The sequence below is a fragment of the Bufo bufo genome, chromosome 10, assembly GCF_905171765.1.
Source record: "Bufo bufo chromosome 10, aBufBuf1.1, whole genome shotgun sequence".
Classification (NCBI taxonomy): domain Eukaryota; kingdom Metazoa; phylum Chordata; class Amphibia; order Anura; family Bufonidae; genus Bufo; species Bufo bufo.
Window position 1 is genome coordinate 131,388,044 of NC_053398.1, and position 20,223 is coordinate 131,408,266.

General features: G+C 47.1%; 1 protein-coding gene across 4 annotated transcripts in view; it reads right to left on the reverse strand.

Moving 5' to 3' along the window:
* The window catches only part of PHKB (phosphorylase kinase regulatory subunit beta), a 130,399-nt gene that overhangs the window by 106,854 nt on the left and 3,322 nt on the right, over positions 1-20,223 (reverse strand). For all 4 annotated transcript variants that reach the window (XM_040410496.1, XM_040410494.1, XM_040410497.1 and 1 more), the window contains one exon: positions 7,544-7,633. In XM_040410496.1, coding sequence (XP_040266430.1) covers positions 7,544-7,633 — 90 coding nt within the window. The remainder of the gene's footprint in view (positions 1-7,543; positions 7,634-20,223) is intronic.

Sequence of the window (20,223 nt, forward strand, 5' to 3'; positions counted from 1 at the left end):
TAAAAATAATGAACACATTTTACAAATCACAGGATGAAGAAATATAAAAAGGGATAGATGTCTTACAAATATGGCGCGCGATATTGCAACACCAGACACAGCCTGCACACACGTGTGGCGCTGTTTAAGGAAGCATGCAGCCATGTTTTTCTAAACCTGGACAACCCCATTAAGATGGCATATTATATTGTGACACTGAAGTGAGATGTGACCGAAGATGAATAAGAACGCAACAACTCGGCAGAAGAGGACGACTCAAGGACTAGGGAGGGCAAGAAAGCTGGTTAATTTACAAGGCGACTAGAAGAAGGGCGCCGCACTAACACACGAGATGCAAAACTTTCTGTGTTTCCATGATCCGCTGCCTGTGCTAATAGAGTATTATAAAGTTCATCGCTATCACAGCTCATTTATCGCCAGCAGACGCGCCCGGAATTAGTATTCAGCCCGAGCGGCTCCGAACTGAAGCTTCCACCAGGCTGCAGACATTCTCTCAGCAGAACTCTCAGCCATCAGTCATGGGAGCTTGTGCCCGCTTACTGAGCCGTGAAAGCACTAATTATTCCGCTCTGTCTTCTAAGCGCCGTCTCTACGAGAGACACATCTACTGCAGACCGACACAAAGGCCCGAAAACCTGCTCTGAAAGGTCACTGGCTGAAAGGGATATACAGCCATAATTATCACCTGATTACACAGGACAGGCCGCACATTCCTAACGTTCTGAACCCCAAGTGTCCTTGTCCTGTCCCCCAAGTGTCAGCGTGTCCTTGTCCTGTCCCCCAAGTGTCAGCGTGTCCCTGTCCTGTCCCCCAAGTGTCAGCGTGCCCTTGTCCTGTCCCCCAAGTGTCAGCGTGCCCTTGTCCTGTCCCCCAAGTGTCAGCGTGCCCTTGTCCTGTCCCCCAAGTGTCAGCGTGTCATTATCCTGTCCCCCAAGTGTCAGCGTGCCCTTGTCCTGTCCCCCAAGTGTCAGCGTGCCCTTGTCCTGTCCCCCAAGTGTCAGCATGCCCTTGTCCTGTCCCCCAAGTATATGGTGCAGCCTCAAGGAGTGTACAGTAACAGGCCGCGCTCCTGTGTGTCCGGCGCATCTCCACCAGGCCGCGCTCCTGTGTGTCCGGCGCATCTCCACCAGGCCGCGCTCCTGTGTGTCCGGCGCATCTCCACCAGGCCGCGCTCCTGTGTGTCCGGCGCATCTCCACCAGGCCGCGCTCCTGTGTGTCCGGCGCATCTCCACCAGGCCGCGCTCCTGTGTGTCCGGCGCATCTCCACCAGGCCGCGCTCCTGTGTGTCCGGCGCATCTCCACCAGGCCGCGCTCCTGTGTGTCCGGCGCATCTCCACCAGGCCGCGCTCCTGTGTGCCCGGCGCATCTCCACCAGGCCGCGCTCCTGTGTGACCAGGCCGGGTTAATTTAGTTGCACTGTATAATTCTACTACCTGCTCGTGCTGCAGATCTGTCTGCTCAGACTAATAAGCATGCTACATATGAGCTGAAGCCCACCACAAGATAAGCAGGACATCAGCGCGCGGCAAGCACACCAAGGACAGGCAATTTCTGCGCCAATTGACCCCCAGTAACGGGGAAGGTAGGCAGTGATCTGTTTTAACATCACAGAAATTTCAGATTTTTTTCCCTGTCTAGTCACAAAGTAACTTTCAGAACAGTTTTGATTTCCTCCACTTACTATGCAAAAATTAAAGGAACGGTAAATAAAATGTCTCTTGGGGAGATGTCGGCCATGTTGTGTCAGAAGTCACAGGATGTGGAGTGTCAGATAAAAATAAAAGTTAATCACGGTAATTACAGCCTCATTACCATCCTACCTCGCTGCCTTTCATTAGTTCTGTCCCAATCTGGCTGATTAACAAATTAATGCACTTTATGAATGCAATTATTTCTGAAGTTCCCGTCCTTCAAACCTTAGAGCTGACTCAAGAGAAGAGGGTGATTTAAGACATCGGGTTTCTGACAGGAGGAGTAAAGGAGCGCCATGTACACGATCGGCTCATCAAAGAGTTCTGCTGACAGCTCTTTCTGTGCCGTTTCCAGACATTAATGAGCGGCTTGTCATTGTCACATCGTCTCTAGATACCTTCAGTCTTCAGACGGTGAGAACAATGACATCCTTAAAGGGGAGCTCCATGACTCATTTCACATCAAAAGTCCTGAAATGCTGCTAATCGCCGTTTTAGAGTTATCTGTGGAGCTATAAAGTAACTTTTTCATCATTTTTTGCTTCCATATTTCTCCCTCTGGCAGCTGACAATATAGTCCAATTTTATCACCCCTGCAAAAGGAATCTTCTCAGCTATACCGCCATTCACTGCAGATGCTCGCTCCTCTCCTAACAAGCAGAACCTTATTTCCATTGGCTACGCTGCAGAGACCTGGCAGTGGGAGTATGACTGAGCATGTGCGTCCACCTGCACTCAGCTCATTAGGTGGACAAGCACATTGCTGCACACTGTTAACACCAGGTGGAGCCATACTATGTAAGTAAATGACCACCAGGGGGAGCCATACTATGTCAGTAAATGAACACCAGGTGGAGCCATACTATGTCAGCAAATGAACACCAGGTGGAGCCATACTATGTAAGTAAATGAACACCAGGTGGAGCCATACTATGTAAGTAAATGACCACCAGGTGGAGCCATACTATAAGTAAATGACCACCAGGTGGAGCCATACTATGTAAGTAAATGACCACCAGGTGGAGCCATACTATGTAAGTAAATGAACACCAGGTGGAGCCATACTATGTAAGTAAATGACCACCAGGTGGAGCCATACTATGTAAGTAAATGAACACCAGGTGGAGCCATACTATGTCAGCAAATAAACACCAGGTGGAGCCATACTATGTAAGTAAATGAACACCAGGTGGAGCCATACTATGTCAGTAAATGAACACCAGGTGGAGCCATACTATGTCAGTAAATGAACACCAGGTGAAGCCATACTATGTCAGCAAATGAACACCAGGTGGAGCCATACTATGTCAGTAAATAAACACCAGGTGGAGCCATACTATGTCAGCAAATGAACACTAGGTGGAGCCATACTATGTCAGTAAATGAACACCACGTGGAGCCATACTATGTAAGTAAATGAACACCACGTGGAGCCATACTATGTAAGTAAATGACCACCAGGGGGAGCCATACTATGTCAGTAAATGAACACCAGGTGGAGCCATACTATGTCAGCAAATGAACACCAGGTGGAGCCATACTATGTAAGTAAATGAACACCAGGTGGAGCCATACTATGTAAGTAAATGACCACCAGGTGGAGCCATACTATGTAAGTAAATGAACACCAGGTGGAGCCATACTATGTCAGCAAATAAACACCAGGTGGAGCCATACTATGTCAGTAAATGAACACCAGGTGGAGCCATACTATGTCAGTAAATGAACACCAGGTGGAGCCATACTATGTCAGCAAATGAACACCAGGTGGAGCCATACTATGTCAGTAAATGAACACCAGGTGGAGCCATACTATGTCAGCAAATGAACACCAGGTGGAGCCATACTATGTCAGTAAATGAACACCACGTGGAGCCATACTATGTAAGTAAATGAACACCACGTGGAGCCATACTATGTAAGTAAATGAACACCAGGTGGAGCCATACTATGTAAGTAAATGAACACATGACCGATGAAAGTGACATCAGTTGCCTAGGGCAAGCTGCGAGGAGTGCTGCGGCACCTTCATGCAGCTGATCGTTGGGGGGTGACGGGAGTCGATCCCCCACCGGTCAGATAATGATGACCGAAACAGAGTATAAAACACTCAGAAAACCCATTTAATGTTCTTCATAATAGAGTTATAGTACAGCCTGAGCACCTTCTAAAAGTCAGTTCAGTCTTTTTGCTTCCTCAAAATGTTAATGAGAATAATCACAGCACCACAGAGGATGTCAGCAGAGCCCGAGCTAGGCTTTGACTTGTCCAGGGTATTTAGATCCAGGCTCAGCAGCAGAGTGGGTTGTGAGGGGCCCCTGGAAGCCAGTAATCCAGTAGATGTGCAGAGATGAATAGAATCAAAGAGGGTATTGACCCATGAATAGATCCCGCAGCAGCACAGAGCATTTCAGCATGTTCCTGTGAGAGGTCACAACAAGCAAGGCTGTAGAAAAGCACAGTGTTTCAGGAGAGGATTATGCTGATCTGGAGGGAGGCAGTAACCTGTATAGTCATCTCTTGATGTTAGTGAGGAAAGGGGTGTATGTGGCAGCACAGAGTATTTCAGGAGGAGTGTGCTGATGTTAGTGAGGACAAGGCTGTAGGTGACAGTGAACGTTTTGTTACTAGGGCAATGGAGACAATTGGGAGCTCACAGAGTTACACGGTAGAAGGGACTGGTTCCTCTTAGCAGCATAAAATATTTCAGGAAAGTAAGGTTTTGGAAGTAGCAGGTTCTTCTTAGCAGCCCAGAGTATTTAAGGAATGGAATATGCCCCCCCTTAGTGCCTCCGCGCACAGCATGATGCCCTCCCTTAGTGCCTCCGCGCACAGCATGATGCCCCCCCTTAGTGCCTCCGCCTTAGTGCCTCCGCGCACAGCATAATGCCCCCCCCTTAGTGCCTCCGCGCACAGCATGATGCCCCCCCCTTAGTGCCTCCGCCTTAGTGCCTCCGCGCACAGCATGATGCCCCCCCTTAGTGCCTCCGCGCACAGCATGATGCCCCCCCTTAGTGCCTCCGCGCACAGCATGATGCCCCCCCCTTAGTGCCTCCGCGCACAGCATGATGCCCCCTTAGTGCCTCCGCGCACAGCATGATGCCCCCTTAGTGCCTCTGCGCACAGCATGATGCCCCCCCTTAGTGCCTCCGCGCACAGCATGATGCCCCCCCTTAGTGCCTCCGCCTTAGTGCCTCCGCGCACAGCATGATGCCCCCCCCCTTAGTGCCTCCGCGCACAGCATGATGCCCCCTTAGTGCCTCCGCGCACAGCATGATGCCCCCTTAGTGCCTCTGCGCACAGCACGATGCCCCCCCTTAGTGCCTCCGCGCACAGCATGATGCCCCCCCCTTAGTGCCTCCGCGCACAGCATGATGCCCCCCCCCCCTTAGTGCCTCCACGCACAGCATGATGCCCCCCCTTCTTAGTGCCTCCACGCACAGCATGATGCCCCCCCCTTAGTGCCTCCGCGCACAGCATGATGCCCCCCCTTAGTGCCTCCGCACACAGCATGATGCCCCCCCCCCCCCGTAGTGCCTCCACACACAGCATGATGCCCCCCCTTAGTGCCTCCGCACACAGCATGATGCCCCCCCCCCCCGTAGTGCCTCCACACACAGCATGATGCCCTCTTACTGCCTCCCCAGACCCCAGCATGCCCCATAAGCGCCACCCACAGGGCAATGGCCTATGAAATGGCCCCTCACTGAGATGCCCTCTAAGTAACCCCCCTTCCCCCAAAGACTGCAGAGACTCACAGCAGAACAGAGAACTTAAGAGAATGCTGAAAGTATTTTCACGAGACGGTCCGTACTGCTGCCTGGTCACTGCGGCCGTGACATTTACAAAGAGTCCAGCGTCACATCACATGTGGCTATGACCCCCCAGTCCCTCTAAGAACCGGCAGAAGTACAGGCTACGTTCACTTCCCCATAAACACAATTATATTAAACCGTCAATTAAAGATTTAAATGGCGGCCAGACGGCGAATGCGGAGAGAGACGGAACGTTCTTCAGATTACTTCTTAATTGCAGTTTATAATTCTGGATAATGAGTTGTCAAAATGAGCTAAAGCACAACCCCGAGCCGCTCACAATACGCACTGATTACATCCAAAGCACACGACAGGTGATTAAACAGCCAGCAAAGCAGTGTTTACCCGGAGATGGCCGCAGCGCAGGGGGGGGGGGGGGGGGGGGGGGGGGGGGGGGCGCAGGGTATGTTCACCCACTAAATGTAAATTGCAATTAATTGGTTATTATAATATACAGAGTCACCTGACATAACGTTACGGGGGGGGGGGGGGTCAGTGTCATCACGGTGTAATACGCTGGAATGTTTCACGGTTCTGTCTGTAAGGAACATTTCTATAAACATCACGGTCTGACAATTGTACAGAGATAAGCGGTGATACACACCTCAGCTGCTGCAGAACCTGCTGACGCACACACCTCAGCTGCTGCAGAACCTGCTGACGCGCACACCTCAGCTGCTGCAGAACCTGCTGACGCGCACACCTCAGCTGCTGCAGAACCTGCTGACGCGCACACCTCAGCTGCTGCAGAACCTGCTGACGCGCACACCTCAGCTGCTGCAGAACCTGCTGACGCGCACACCTCAGCTGCTGCAGAACCTGCTGACGCGCACACCTCAGCTGCTGCAGAACCTGCTGACGCGCACACCTCAGCTGCTGCAGAACCTGCTGACGCGCACACCTCAGCTGCTGCAGAACCTGCTGACGCGCACACCTCAGCTGCTGCAGAACCTGCTGACGCGCACACCTCAGCTGCTGCAGAACCTTAAAATATACAATGATTAAGCTATATTTACCCAAGACTGGAGCAGTCCTTTAAATTGTCCCCACAGAATCCCTTGTCAGTCATACTGGTCGGCATTACACTGGTCCCTGAGATCAATGCACACGAGCGGCGCCGCTGCCCTCAGATCCCATCAGTAACCGGGAGGTGAAAATTACACTTCAAGATGCATTTTTATTTGCGGGAATGATTTGTTGTGTGCGGCGTTCGGCAGGGAGCCAGAGCTACATGGGGGTAGTAATCATGCATTTATTTAATGTGACCACTGATGAGTGATGTGACCGCAGAACACACTGACCCGAAGGATAGAAAGGCAATTTCAGCGCTCAGGAGAAAATGACAGGCTGCTGCACTTAAGTGCCATGTGCTCTGACAGATCGCCGTCTGCAAAGTCACCAATGTCCTTCGCTCACAACTCTTTAACAACGCGCCGCTGCGGCCCTTAAAGAGACTCCACAGATCGATATCCCGCTGTTACATAGTAGCAAAGTACAGTTAACTTGCCCAAGTTGCAGGAAGGCGCCATTGGTATTGTCCCCAGAGCGCGTCACACCCGATACTGCAATTTTGCGCAGGGACTGGGAAAGACTTGCAGTACCATGATCCAAATGGGCCCATAGAAGACGCTCTAGTGCAGGGATGGCCAACCTGCGGCTCTCCAGCTGTTGTAAAACTACAACTCCCACCACACCCTGCTGTAGGCCGATAGCTCTAGGCCAGGGATGTCAAACTCGTGGCCCTCCAGCTGTTGCAAAACTACAACTCCCATCATGCCTGGGCATACTACAGCTATCAGGGAATGCTGGGAGTTGTAGTTTTGCAACAGCTGGAGGGCCATGAGTTTGACATCCATGCTCTAGGCAGTCTGGGCATGTTGGGAGTTGTAGTTTTGCAACAGCTGGAGAGCCTCAGGTTGGCCATCCCTGCTCTAGTGCAATCCTGTGCTGGGTCATCAGACTTTCTGGATTATCGGATGTCAGAATAAAGGCATTTCAGGGCCTACATGGGGGTTGGGCAATCGCTTTAACACTCACCAATTCTGTAGAACCGGTCCAGTTTGTCCCACAGGGTCTCATTGTCTGGCCGGGGAAGGTCGCTGCTTTTTAGGGCTTCGTAAACGGAGCCTGGAAAGAGAGCAGAAGGAAGTAGTCAGCGAGAAGAGAGAACCCGGCATTATGTGCATGCATCATAATAGACTCCATGAGACATACCTCTACCACGTAATCCAAGCGCAACCACGTAATCTAGACATAACCATGTGACCTAGTTTTAACTGCGCCAATCTCCATGTAACCACGCCATCTAGATCTAAGGCTTCGTTCACATCACAGTTCAGCCTTTCCGTTCTCCTGCTCCGTTTAGGGGCATGAAAACGGAAAGGACGGATTCAGCACATAACTGAGCCGAACGGAACCTAAGGACCCCATAGACTATAACGGGGTCCATTAGGTTTCCGCTCAGAAGAAGATTTTTGGAGCAGAGACAAAAGTAGGATTTTTGCAGGACTTTTGTCTCCACTTCAAAAATGTTCGTCTGAGCGGAAACCTAACGGACCCCATTATAGCCTATGGGGTCCTTAGGTTCCGTTGGGCTCAGTTATATGCTGAATCAGTCCTTTCCGTTTTCCTGCTCACGGAAAGGCTGAACGGAGATGTGAACGAAGCCTAACTCTCTACTGTTTTGTCACAATTTATTACATTATGTTGTTCTTTTCTCATTCAGAGCTGCAATCAGAATTCTGCTGATCGTCCTTAGATACAGACAGATTGGGCTCCAGAAACGTGACCTAACAATTTAGCTCTGTCGTATGGGCTCCCACAATGCATTGCTCTCTATCATTTGTCCGATTTCTTTTCATCACCCCCTTTTACCTATAAAAGGGTTGTCCAGGATTAGAAAAACCTGGCTTTTTCCTTCCAGAAACAGCTCCACACCTGTCCACAGGACGTGTGTGGTATTACAGCGCAGCTGCATTCAGTGCGCTAGAAACAAGGTGTATTACCAGTCACCACCCATACACCAGTGTGGCACTACTTCTGGAAGAAAAGAGCCCTGTAAAGTCTAATCCTGGGGTAAGATCTCAAATTGGATTCCTTTTTTCCTGACTGGAGCGACATTTTATTCGTGGTCAGTCAGAACCGACCGTAGCCTCACTCAAACTTCTCCGCCGTTAACACTACACCTCCCAAGATGCCGCACAGTGGAGTATGTTTTGTACAGAAGCTGAACCAGCAGGGAGGACAAAGTGAGTCACTGGTAGGAGATCTGGGTGACCCCACAAGTGATTGATAGGGCGACCGAGCGACGGCAAGTGCCTGCCAGCATGGGAAATACTGTGAGCAAGGAGACACATGTGCACGCAGGGGGCCACAGTCCTGCGGCTACTAGAAGGCGTTTTCAGCTCCTGTAACCCACCAATGTCATCAACCAAAAAGTCAGTAAAAAAAAAATACACACTCTCTCTCACAGACACCCCCTGCTGGTTCAGTTCTATACTTTGTTGTATTGCATTCTGGGATATGTAGCGTTGAAAATGAGCCGTCACCTCTCCAGACCATGTCTTGCACCCCCACCCCCTAATAACAATATAGCAACAATTCTGGAGCGTCTACTCTTATGACTCTAGGTTGTGCCATTCCTCTATTATTCCTACTAGAAGTCATGAATGAATTGCTACCAGTTTGAATGAAGATCTAGATGGGGGGGGGGAGGCTATGCACAGACTGACACTGGCAGCACTGATTGGATAGTGTTAGACTGTGCAGGGAACCCCCCAACTGGTAACACCCAGCTGGACCTTCATTGCAAACTGCTAGCAATTCACTCATAACTTCTAGTAGGAATAATAGACTAATGGCACAACGCAGTCAGGTGCTCCAGAATTGTTATTACATGGGGAATGCAAGCAATTGAGGAGACAGGAGAGCATTGGGTAAAGATATCCTTGGGTGTGACTGGAGTATAAAAAGGGTTCAGAGAAAATAAACCGTGTTGCAGGTGCAGCTCTGGATGTAACTGGAGTATAAGTGCTCAGTAAAGTATGCAGAAAACAAGTGTCTGCAATCTCTCTCTATGACATGTAGATTGCAATTAGCCGGCAGCAGACACACGGATAATGTAGAGGATATTTCTGAATCAGTTGCACCGGGAATGTGTGCTCGCTGCGAGGAGTAAATTAATATTCCTTTGCAGAGACGCTCGCCTAATAAAAATGCGTCGCTTCATTAGCTGTGAAGGAATTAAAGACTTTCTATTAATATTTTAATTGCCTTTTTAATTTTTGCACAAATCGCAGACCGGCTTCCTAGCAACAAACATCTGACGGCTTAGTGCAAGCTCGACTCCGCGCCGGGCTCGACAGTCAAAGGAGACGGCGGCAAAAAGCCTGGAACTAAAGAAGGTGCCTGCGACTCTCCACCGCGCCGCGCAGGAGAACAGCGGCTGCGGAAAGACGAACCGGCCACCACCCAGCTCCATGCCACAACGTCACTTTATATTTCAAAGAAGGAACCGTGTAAGAACCTGCTGTTACTATCTTATACTCCAGTGACATCCAGAGCTGCATTCACAGCTTCAACTAGTTCTGTTGGTAGCTCTCAGGCTGCAAAACCTCACATGCTCATAGATTGTAAGCTCTTGAGAGCAGGGCCCTCACTCGTAGTGTTTCAGTTGTATATTAGCCTGTTACGTTGTGTTGTCTTGTTTTGTACATGAACCCTCTGAGTTTGTAAAGCGCTGTATAAATAAGTATTATTATCCCCGACTGCTGCCCGCAACTGGTTAGGAGTCTCTACAACAAAGGTTACATCTCCGCCATAGAATTCAGCTCTGGATGTGAATGAAGCAAAACAATTCAAAAGCTGGAGAGCAAGATAAAGCAAAGTTGCGTCAAACTTTGAATTCCAGTCACACCCAGAGCCGCATTCAGAAATCCAGGGATTTTAGCGCTGCTGTAAGAGAAGTAATTGTCTTCCCCTCTCTCCATCTGTTGGCAGGCTACACATCAGAAATGACAACCCACCGCCTCCAGGTCACAGCTAGTTGTAGTGAATATGCGGGAATGTAATATTAACACCAGCTGAAATCCACAACCAAGCAGAGCAATTACAGCAATAATATCACATTATATGATCACCTCTAACCCCAAGTGTACAATTTATACAGAGACGTAATGAGCATTACTGTGTACATACATTACTTATCCTGAGTTACATCCTGTATTATACTCCAGAGCTGCACTCACTATTCTGCTGGTGCAGTCACTGTGTGCATACATTACATTACTTATCCTGTACTTATCCTGAGTTACATCCTGTATTATACTCCAGAGCTGCACTCACTATTCTGCTGGTGCAGTCACTGTGTACATTACATTACTTATCCTGTACTGATCCTGAGTTACATCCTGTATTATACTCCAGAGCTGCACTCACTATTCTGCTGGTGGAGTCACTGTGTACATACATTACTTATCCTGTACTGATCCTGAGTTACATCCTGTATTATACTCCAGAGCTGCACTCACTATTCTGCTGGTGGAGTAACTGTGAACATACATTACTTATCCTATACTGATCCTGAGTTACATCCTGTATTATACTCCAGAGCTGCACTCACTATTCTGCTGGTGGAGTAACTGTGAACATACATTACTTATCCTGTACTGATCCTGAGTTACATCCTGTATTATACTCCAGAGCTGCACTCACTATTCTGCTGGTGGAGTAACTGTGAACATACATTACTTATCTTGTACTGATTCCGAGTTACATCCTGTATTATACTCCAGAGCTGCACTCACTATTCTGCTGGTTGAGTCACTGTGTACACACATAATGGCAGAGGCCATCAGTGCAGAGTTCCTTTGTAATGTCTTTCCACCCTGGACCATACTCTTTACCCTCCTCCCCAGTAACCATTCATGAAGAACCATAAAGCACAGAGAGAATACAGCGCAGTTATTATCCTCTCCTGGCGGGGGCGCTGTATGACCAGCACTTCACTAAAACACAGCAATGGCTCACAGAGACAGAGGAATATTAAGCGTGGAGCGACAAACACTGCTGACAGATGAGGCATCAGTACCGGGGACCACGTCCCCTCAAAGTGAAGAGCTGCCATCACTTTATTTAAAGGGGGTCTCCACTCTCCAAAACTCTGCTTAAAACTGCAGAGTGAGATTGAGACCAGCAAATCAGTGCTGTGCCAATCCAATCTGACAGTCTGGAAGCTAAGGATACAATGCATAGAAACCGCAGTCTGTTAGAAGAACATTAATGCTTTCTTCAGTGTCCACCAGTCTACAGCATGTGTGTGGTCGGCTAGAGCCATACTGGATTTGTCCGCAAGGCCATCCTCTGACCAGTCCGACTCTGGGGATCCTGGGGCTCATTCCCATCGTGATCGTCCTCTCCCAGAAGGGTGTCCCCCGTTTCCTCTGCCTTTCAGCCACCCCTAGAGAGTCTCACTCTGACTTGTCCTCATTGGAAGAGGCATGTTCCGAGGAAAGGACCAGTCTTCCAACCTGTCCTCCATGGTGGAAAATCTTATTACAGTGGTTACAGAAACCTTACAGGTGGAGAACCCCGCACCCTCATCGGCCGGTTCGAGTTTGTGCTTCAGGTGGTCCCATCGGTTGCCCAAATGTTTCCCCAACCACCCGGATTTTGATTCCTCTCTTTCCAAGGAGTGGAATTTTCCTGATAGACGTTTTGCTTTACCAAAACGCTTGGACCTCCTTTATCCATTTCCGGAGGATCTGGATAAGAAGTGGTCGGTAGCCATGGTTTGCAAATCCTCAACAACCCCTTTAAGTATCAGGTCCCTAGAAGCGGAAGACATCTTTAAAGCGGTTGTCCGGGTTCAGAGCTGAACCCGGACATACCTCCATTTTCCCCCCGGCAGCCCCCCTGACTGGAGCATCAGAGCAGTTCATGCTCCTATGCTCTCCTTTGCCCTGCGCTACATCGCGCAGAGCAAATGCATTTTCAGGAGTTCCGGTGACGTACCAGGCTCTCCATGGGGCTGCCAGGAACCCTGGTGACGTCACCGACACTGATGGACAGGATTTAGCACTGCCCTAGCCAGTAAAACGGCTAGGGCAGCGCTAAAGCACGCCCATCAGAGCCGGTGACGTCACCGAACACACTGCCGGGAGGAACTTTCCGCCCGGCAGTGTGTTATTGAAAACAAAAAAGAGTTCGTGCCCTGCGCGATTTAGCGCTGGGCAAGGGAGCTCATCGGAGCAGGAGATGCTCCGATGCCAACATCAGGGGGGCTGCCGGGGTGAAAATAAGGGTATGTCCGGGTTCAGCTCTGAACCCGGACAACCCCTTTAATGAGATAAGAGGCTCTGCCTGCTAGTAAATGCCAATCAACTGACCACCACTAGGGGGAGCCGATTGCATACGATTTATGCATTGTTTGCTCCCCTGGTGGTTTCTGCAGACAATTATTGGTTTACCTCCATCTATGTTTGTGCAGAGGACTTAGAGCTCTGTATCGGGAATATATATTATATATATATATATATTCCTGCCCACTATCAAGACATATTGTATAATGACATGTTGTCAGAAGGCAGATCTTTATTTCCAGTGTAAATTGATGGGATTTCAAATCCATTCAGAACAGATTTTGCGGATGTTTTTGTGTCTGTAATAAGAATAAGTAATAAGCTGGAGCTGAGGTGAGTCGGGGGTGACGGGCAGGGCTCACTAATGCTATTAAAAATCCACCCGGTACAGTCGCTGGTGTAATTGAATGTCACATAATTCACACTTCCCTCCGTGCAGCTGGCGGGGTCCGCGTCTCCGGACGTAATTGCTTTGTTGTTGGATATAATGTGATTTTAAGAAGATGCTTGGACAGTCTCATCACAGAAAGGGTATGGAAGTGATGGATTCTGCCAACAGGGGGCGCACAGGATAATGGGGAGATGTCACCCCAAAGAATAGGAGGCAGAGCAAAGGACAATCCTTCCATTCTAAATGTAGCAGCCCTGTGTCATACAATGTAGCAGATTATATATAATGTAGCAGTCCTGTGTCATACAATGTAGCAGATTATATACAATGTAGCAGTCCTGTGTCATACAATGTAGCAGATTATATACAATGTAGCAGTCCTGTGTCATACAATGTAGCAGATTATATACAATGTGGCAGTCCTGTGTCATACAATGTAGCAGATTATATATAATGTAGCAGTCCTGTGTCATACAATGTAGCAGATTATATACAATGTAGCAGTCCTGTGTCATACAATGTAGCAGATTATATACAATGTGGCAGTCCTGTGTCATACAATGTAGCAGATTATATACAATGTAGCAGTCCTGTGTCATACAATGTAGCAGATTATATACAATGTAGCAGTCCTGTGTCATACAATGTAGCAGATTATATACAATGTAGCAGTCCTGTGTCATACAATGTAGCAGATTATATACAATGTAGCAGTCCTGTGTCATACAATGTAGCAGATTATATACAATGTAGCAGTCCTGTGTCATACAATGTAGCAGATTATATACAATGTGGCAGTCCTGTGTCATACAATGTAGCAGATTATATATAATGTAGCAGTCCTGTGTCATACAATGTAGCAGATTATATACAATGTAGCAGTCCTGTGTCATACAATGTAGCAGATTATATACAATGTGGCAGTCCTGTGTCATACAATGTAGCAGATTATATATAATGTAGCAGTCCTGTGTCATACAATGTAGCAGATTATATACAATGTAGCAGTCCTGTGTCATACAATGTAGCAGATTATATACAATGTAGCAGTCCTGTGTCATACAATGTACCAGATTATATACAATGTACCAGATTATATATAATGTAGCAGTCCTGTGTCATACAATGTACCAGATTATATACAATGTACCAGATTATATACAATGTAGCAGTCCTGTGTCATACAATGTAGCAGATTATATATAATGTAGCAGTCCTGGGTCATACAATGTAGCAGATTATATATAATGTAGCAGTCCTGGGTCATACAATGTACCAGATTATATACAATGTAGCAGTCCTGTGTCATACAATGTAGCAGATTATATACAATGTAGCAGTCCTGTGTCATACAATGTAGCAGATTATATACAATGTAGCAGTCCTGTGTCATACAATGTAGCAGATTATATACAATGTAGCAGTCCTGTGTCATACAATGTAGCAGATTATATACAATGTGGCAGTCCTGTGTCATACAATGTAGCAGATTATATATAATGTAGCAGTCCTGTGTCATACAATGTACCAGATTATATACAATGTAGCAGTCCTGTGTCATACAATGTAACAGATTATATACAATGTAGCAGTCCTGTGTCATACAATGTACCAGATTATATATAATGTAGCAGTCCTGTGTCATACAATGTACCAGATTATATACAGGAAGTGCAGAATTATTAGGCAAGTTGTATTTTTGAGGATTAATTTTATTATTTAACAACAACCATGTTCTCAATAAACCCAAAAAACTCATTAATATCAAAGCTGAATATTTTTGGAAGTAGTTTTTAGTTTGTTTTTAGTTTTAGCTATTTTAGGGGGATATCTGTGTGTGCAGGTGACTATTACTGTGCATAATTATTAGGCAACTTAACAAAAAACAAATATATACCCATTTCAATTATTTATTTTTACCAGTGAAACCAATATAACATCTCAACATTCACAAATATACATTTCTGACATTCAAAAACAAAACAAAAACAAATCAGTGACCAATATAGCCACCTTTCTTTGCAAGGACACTCAAAAGCCTGCCATCCATGGATTCTGTCAGTGTTTTGATCTGTTCACCATCACCATTGCGTGCAGCAGCAACCACAGCCTCCCAGACACTGTTCAGAGAGGTGTACTGTTTTCCGTCCTTGTAAATCTCACATTTGATGATGGACCACAGGTTCTCAATGGGGTTCAGATCAGGTGAACAAGGAGGACATGTCATTAGATTTTCTTCTTTTATACCCTTTCTTGCCAGCTACGCTGTGGAGTACTTGGACGCGTGTGATGGAGCATTGTCCTGCATGAAAATCATGTTTTTCTTGAAGGATGCAGACTTCTTCCTGTACCACTGCTTGAAGAAGGTGTCTTCCAGAAACTGGCAGTAGGACTGGGAGTTGAGCTTGACTCCATCCTCAACCCGAAAAGGCCCCACAAGCTCATCTTTGATGATACCAGCCCAAACCAGTACTCCACCTCCACCTTGCTGGCGTCTGAGTCGGACTGGAGCTCTCTGCCCTCTACCAATCCAGCCACGGGCCCATCCATCGGGCCCATCAAGACTCACTCTCATTTCATCAGTCCATAAAACCTTAGAAAAATCAGTCTTGAGATATTTCTTGGCCCAGTCTTGACGTTTCAGCTTGTGTGTCTTGTTCAGTGGTGGTCGTCTTTCAGCCTTTCTTACCTTGGCCATGTCTCTGAGTATTGCACACCTTGTGCTTTTGGGCACTCCAGTGATGTTGCAGCTCTGAAATATGGCCAAACTGGTGGCAAGTGACATCTTGGCAGCTGCACGCTTGACTTTTCTCAGTTCATGGGCAGTTATTTTGCGCCTTGGTTTTTCCACACGCTTCTTGCGACCCTGTTGACTATTTTGAATGAAACGCTTGATTGTTCGATGATCACGCTTCAGAAGCTTTGCAATTTTAAGAGTGCTGCATCCCTCTGCAAGATATCTCACTATTTTTGACTTTTCTGAGCCTGTCAAGTCCTTCTTTTGACCCATTTTGCCAAAGGAAAGGAAGTTGCCTAATAATTATGCACACCTGATATAGGGTGTTGATGTCATTAGACCACACCCCTTCTCATTACAGAGATGCACATCACCTAATATGCTTAATTGGTAGTAGGCTTTCGAGCCTATACAGCTTGGAGTAAGACAACATGCATAAAGAGGATGATGTGGTCAAAAAACTCATTTGCCTAATAATTCTGCACGCAGTGTACAATGTAGCAGTCCTGTGTCATACAATGTAGCAGATTATATACAATGTAGCAGTCCTGTGTCATACAATGTAGCAGATTATATACAATGTAGCAGTCCTGTGTCATACAATGTAGCAGATTATATACAATGTAGCAGTCCTGTGTCATACAAGTGTCCTGGATTATCAGAACTTCTGGATTATTGGATTTCAGGAATTTCACAGTAAACATTTCTAGATGGACCCAGTAATGACGACACCGAGCACACAGTAGCGATCACGGGGGAGGGGTATTAGGGACTTCTTGCCATTGAAGAACAACATTCATTCTACCAACTCAGAAAAGGTTGATAACAGAGGAACAGATTGCAGCCGCCTAAATGGAGGAAAAGAAAGCGTCCCTTTATTTTTATATGAGAGCAACTAGTTATAAATCACGTCAGGCAAATCCAACAGGAAAACCCTAAAATGTAAAGCATGGAACCTGTGTTTAGGGCCAGAGCAGACCTCGACTGGCTCCTTTATAGGGGTTCTCGGCTCTGGACAATCCCTACTTGTAAGACGGGTCCCTGGACAATAGGCAGATCACTAAGTGTCGCTGGGACCTGATCAGCTGTAATCTGTGGGGAAACCTGGCTGTAAGCGTTTAATTTCCTTACAGCGCCTCCACAGGAGAACGGAAGGATTACACCACGTCCAGTCAGCTCCATGGGCTGTCTGTGTAACTGTTCTACCTATACGAAGGTAACAAGAAGAGTTGGTCAGATGTGGCCGGGCTGAAGGGTAATCTGTATTTTCCATAATACTGCAGGTAAAAAAAAAAGTTCTAGTACCTATAAAGGGTCTGAGGGGCGGAGCATGACAAGTTCTCTGACTCCGTGTGTCATGCTCCACCCCCTCAGGTCCTGCACTAGGTGAGGCACAATGCATCAGTTTTGCCTGAAGTATTCCTTCAGTAGAAGCAATATGTCATATAAATATAAATGGACACATGACTATGGGGGGGTCAGGGACATCAGGGGTCAGCAGGTTTGGAATGCCCATCCCCCTCTTGCCAGCTGGGGGTCAGTGTCACATCACCCTGCGCTCAGGGCCTATATTTAGGAGACTGATCTTTCCCCTGTTCCAGCAGAGTCACATGTACACAGAGCTGAAAATAACACCGAGGACCCATCCCCCATGGGGGGCCAAGAAGACCCCCACCCGCGCCTCAGAGCAGGGGTAACAAGCTGTACAAATAAAACAAGGGAATCCATCGAGCCTCATGTATCGGCTCAGCGCAGAATCTGAGTAATAAATAGTTTGGAGCACAAATCCGTCCCGGACAGTACGTCCTCGGGATCCCAGTACAGGACACGGCCGTATCCGGGCCACAAGTCGCAGATATTGGCTGTGGGACGGGCACCAGTTTTTTTCCTTCTGCACAAAATGTCCTATCCTTTTGTGGGGCCGCGGAATAGACATACGGACGCGGACAGCGCACGTTGTGCTGTCCGCATCTTTTGCGGCCCCATTGAGAACAATAGGTCCTCATCTTAACCGCTGAAACTAGGGCTGTGTTCCTGAGCCCTTACACATATCTAATGTCTACAAAGGACGCGCCAAATCCTCCGCCTCTGTGCGCTATGGGGAAAAGTCCATAGACCACAGTGTAAGAGGAGTCATCTGACAGCAGACAGGATCAACAAAAGGCATTGGAAACAGTCAGCAAGATTTTCTCCAGACAACCCCCCTAACAATGTATGTACACAGTGGTTCCATCAGCAGAATAGGAGTACAGCTCTGGAGTATAATACAGGATGTAACACAGGATCAGTACAGGATAAGTAATGTATGTACACAGTGACTCCACCAGCAGAATAGTGAGTGCAGCTCTGGAGTATAATACAGGACGTAACTCAGGATCAGTACAGAATAAGTAATGTATGTACACAGTGACTGCACCAGCAGAATAGTGAGTGCAGCTCTGGAGTATAATACAGGATGTAACACAGGATCAGTACAGGATAAGTAATGTATGTACACAGTGACTCCACCAGCAGAATAGTGAGTGCAGCTCTGGAGTATAATACAGGACGTAACTCAGGATCAGTACAGAATAAGTAATGTATGTACACAGTGACTGCACCAGCAGAATAGTGAGTGCAGCTCTGGAGTATAATACAGGACGTAACTCATGATCAGTAATGTATGTACAGTCGTGGCCAAAAGTTTTGAGAATGACACAAATATTAGTTTTCACAAAGTTTTCTGCTAAACTGCTTTTAGATCTTTGTTTCAGTTGTTTCTGTGATGTAGTGAAATATAATTACACGCACTTCATACGTTTCAAAGGCTTTTATTGACAATTACATGACGTTTATGCAAAGAGTCAGTATTTGCAGTGTTGGCCCTTCTTTTTCAGGACCTCTGCAATCCGACTGGGCATGCTCTCAATCAACTTCTGGGCCAATTCCTGACTGATAGCAACCCATTCTTTCATAATCACTTCTTGGAGTTTGTCAGAATTAGTGGGTTTTTGTTTGTCCACCCGCCTCTTGAGGATTGACCACAAGTTCTCAATGGGATTAAGATCTGGGGAGTTTCCAGGCCATGGACCCAAAATGTCAACTTTTTGGTCCCCGAGCCACTTAGTTATCACTTTTGCCTTATGGCGCGGTGCTCCATCGTGCTGGAAAATGCATTGTTCTTCACCAAACTGTTGTGGATTGTTGGAAGAAGTTGCTGTTGGAGGGTGTTTTGGTGCCATTCTTTATTCATGGCTGTGTTTTTGGGCAAAATTGTGAGTGAGCCCACTCCCTTGGATGAGAAGCAACCCCACACATGAATGGTCTCAGGATGCTTTACTGTTGGCATGACACAGGACTGATGGTAGCGCTCACCTTTTCTTCTCCGGACAAGCCTTTTTCCAGATGCCCCAAACAATCGGAAAGAGTCTTCATCGGAGAATATGACTTTGCCCCAGACCTCAGCAAGTCCATTCACCATACTTTCTGCAGAAGATCAATCTGTCCCTGATGTTTTTTTGTAGATAAGTGGCTTCTTTGCTGCCCTTCTTGACACCAGGCCATCTTCCAAAAGTCTTCGCCTCACTGTGCGTGCAGATGCGCTCACGCCTGCCTGCTGCCATTCCTGAGCAAGCGCTGCACTGGTGGCACTCCGATCCCGCAGCTGAATCCTCTTTAGGAGACGATCCTGGCGCTTGCTGGACTTTCTTGGACGCCCTGAAGCCTTCTTAACAAGAATTGAACCTCTTTCCTTGAAGTTCTTGATGATCCTATAAATTGTTGATTGAGGTGCAATCTTAGTAGCCACAATATCCTTGCCTGTGAAGCCATTTTTATGTAACGCAATGATAGCTGCACGCGTTTCTTTGCAGGTTAACAATGGAAATTATCTCTGCAGGTCCTTTAATGACAGCAATGAAATGCAGTGGAAAGTTTTTTTTGGGATTAAGTTAATTTTCATGGCAAAGAAGGACTATGCAATTCATCTGATCACTCTTCATAACATTCTGGAGTATATGCCAATTGCCATTATAAAAACTTAAGCAGCAACTTTTCCAATTTCCAATATTTATGTAATTCTCAAAACTTTCGGCCACGACTGTACACAGTGACTGCACCAGCAGAATAGTGAGTGCAGCTCTGGAGTATAATACAGGATGTAACTCAGGATCAGTACAGGATAAGTAATGTATGTACACAGTGACTCCACCAGCAGAATAGTGAGTGCAGCTCTGGAGTATAATACAGGATG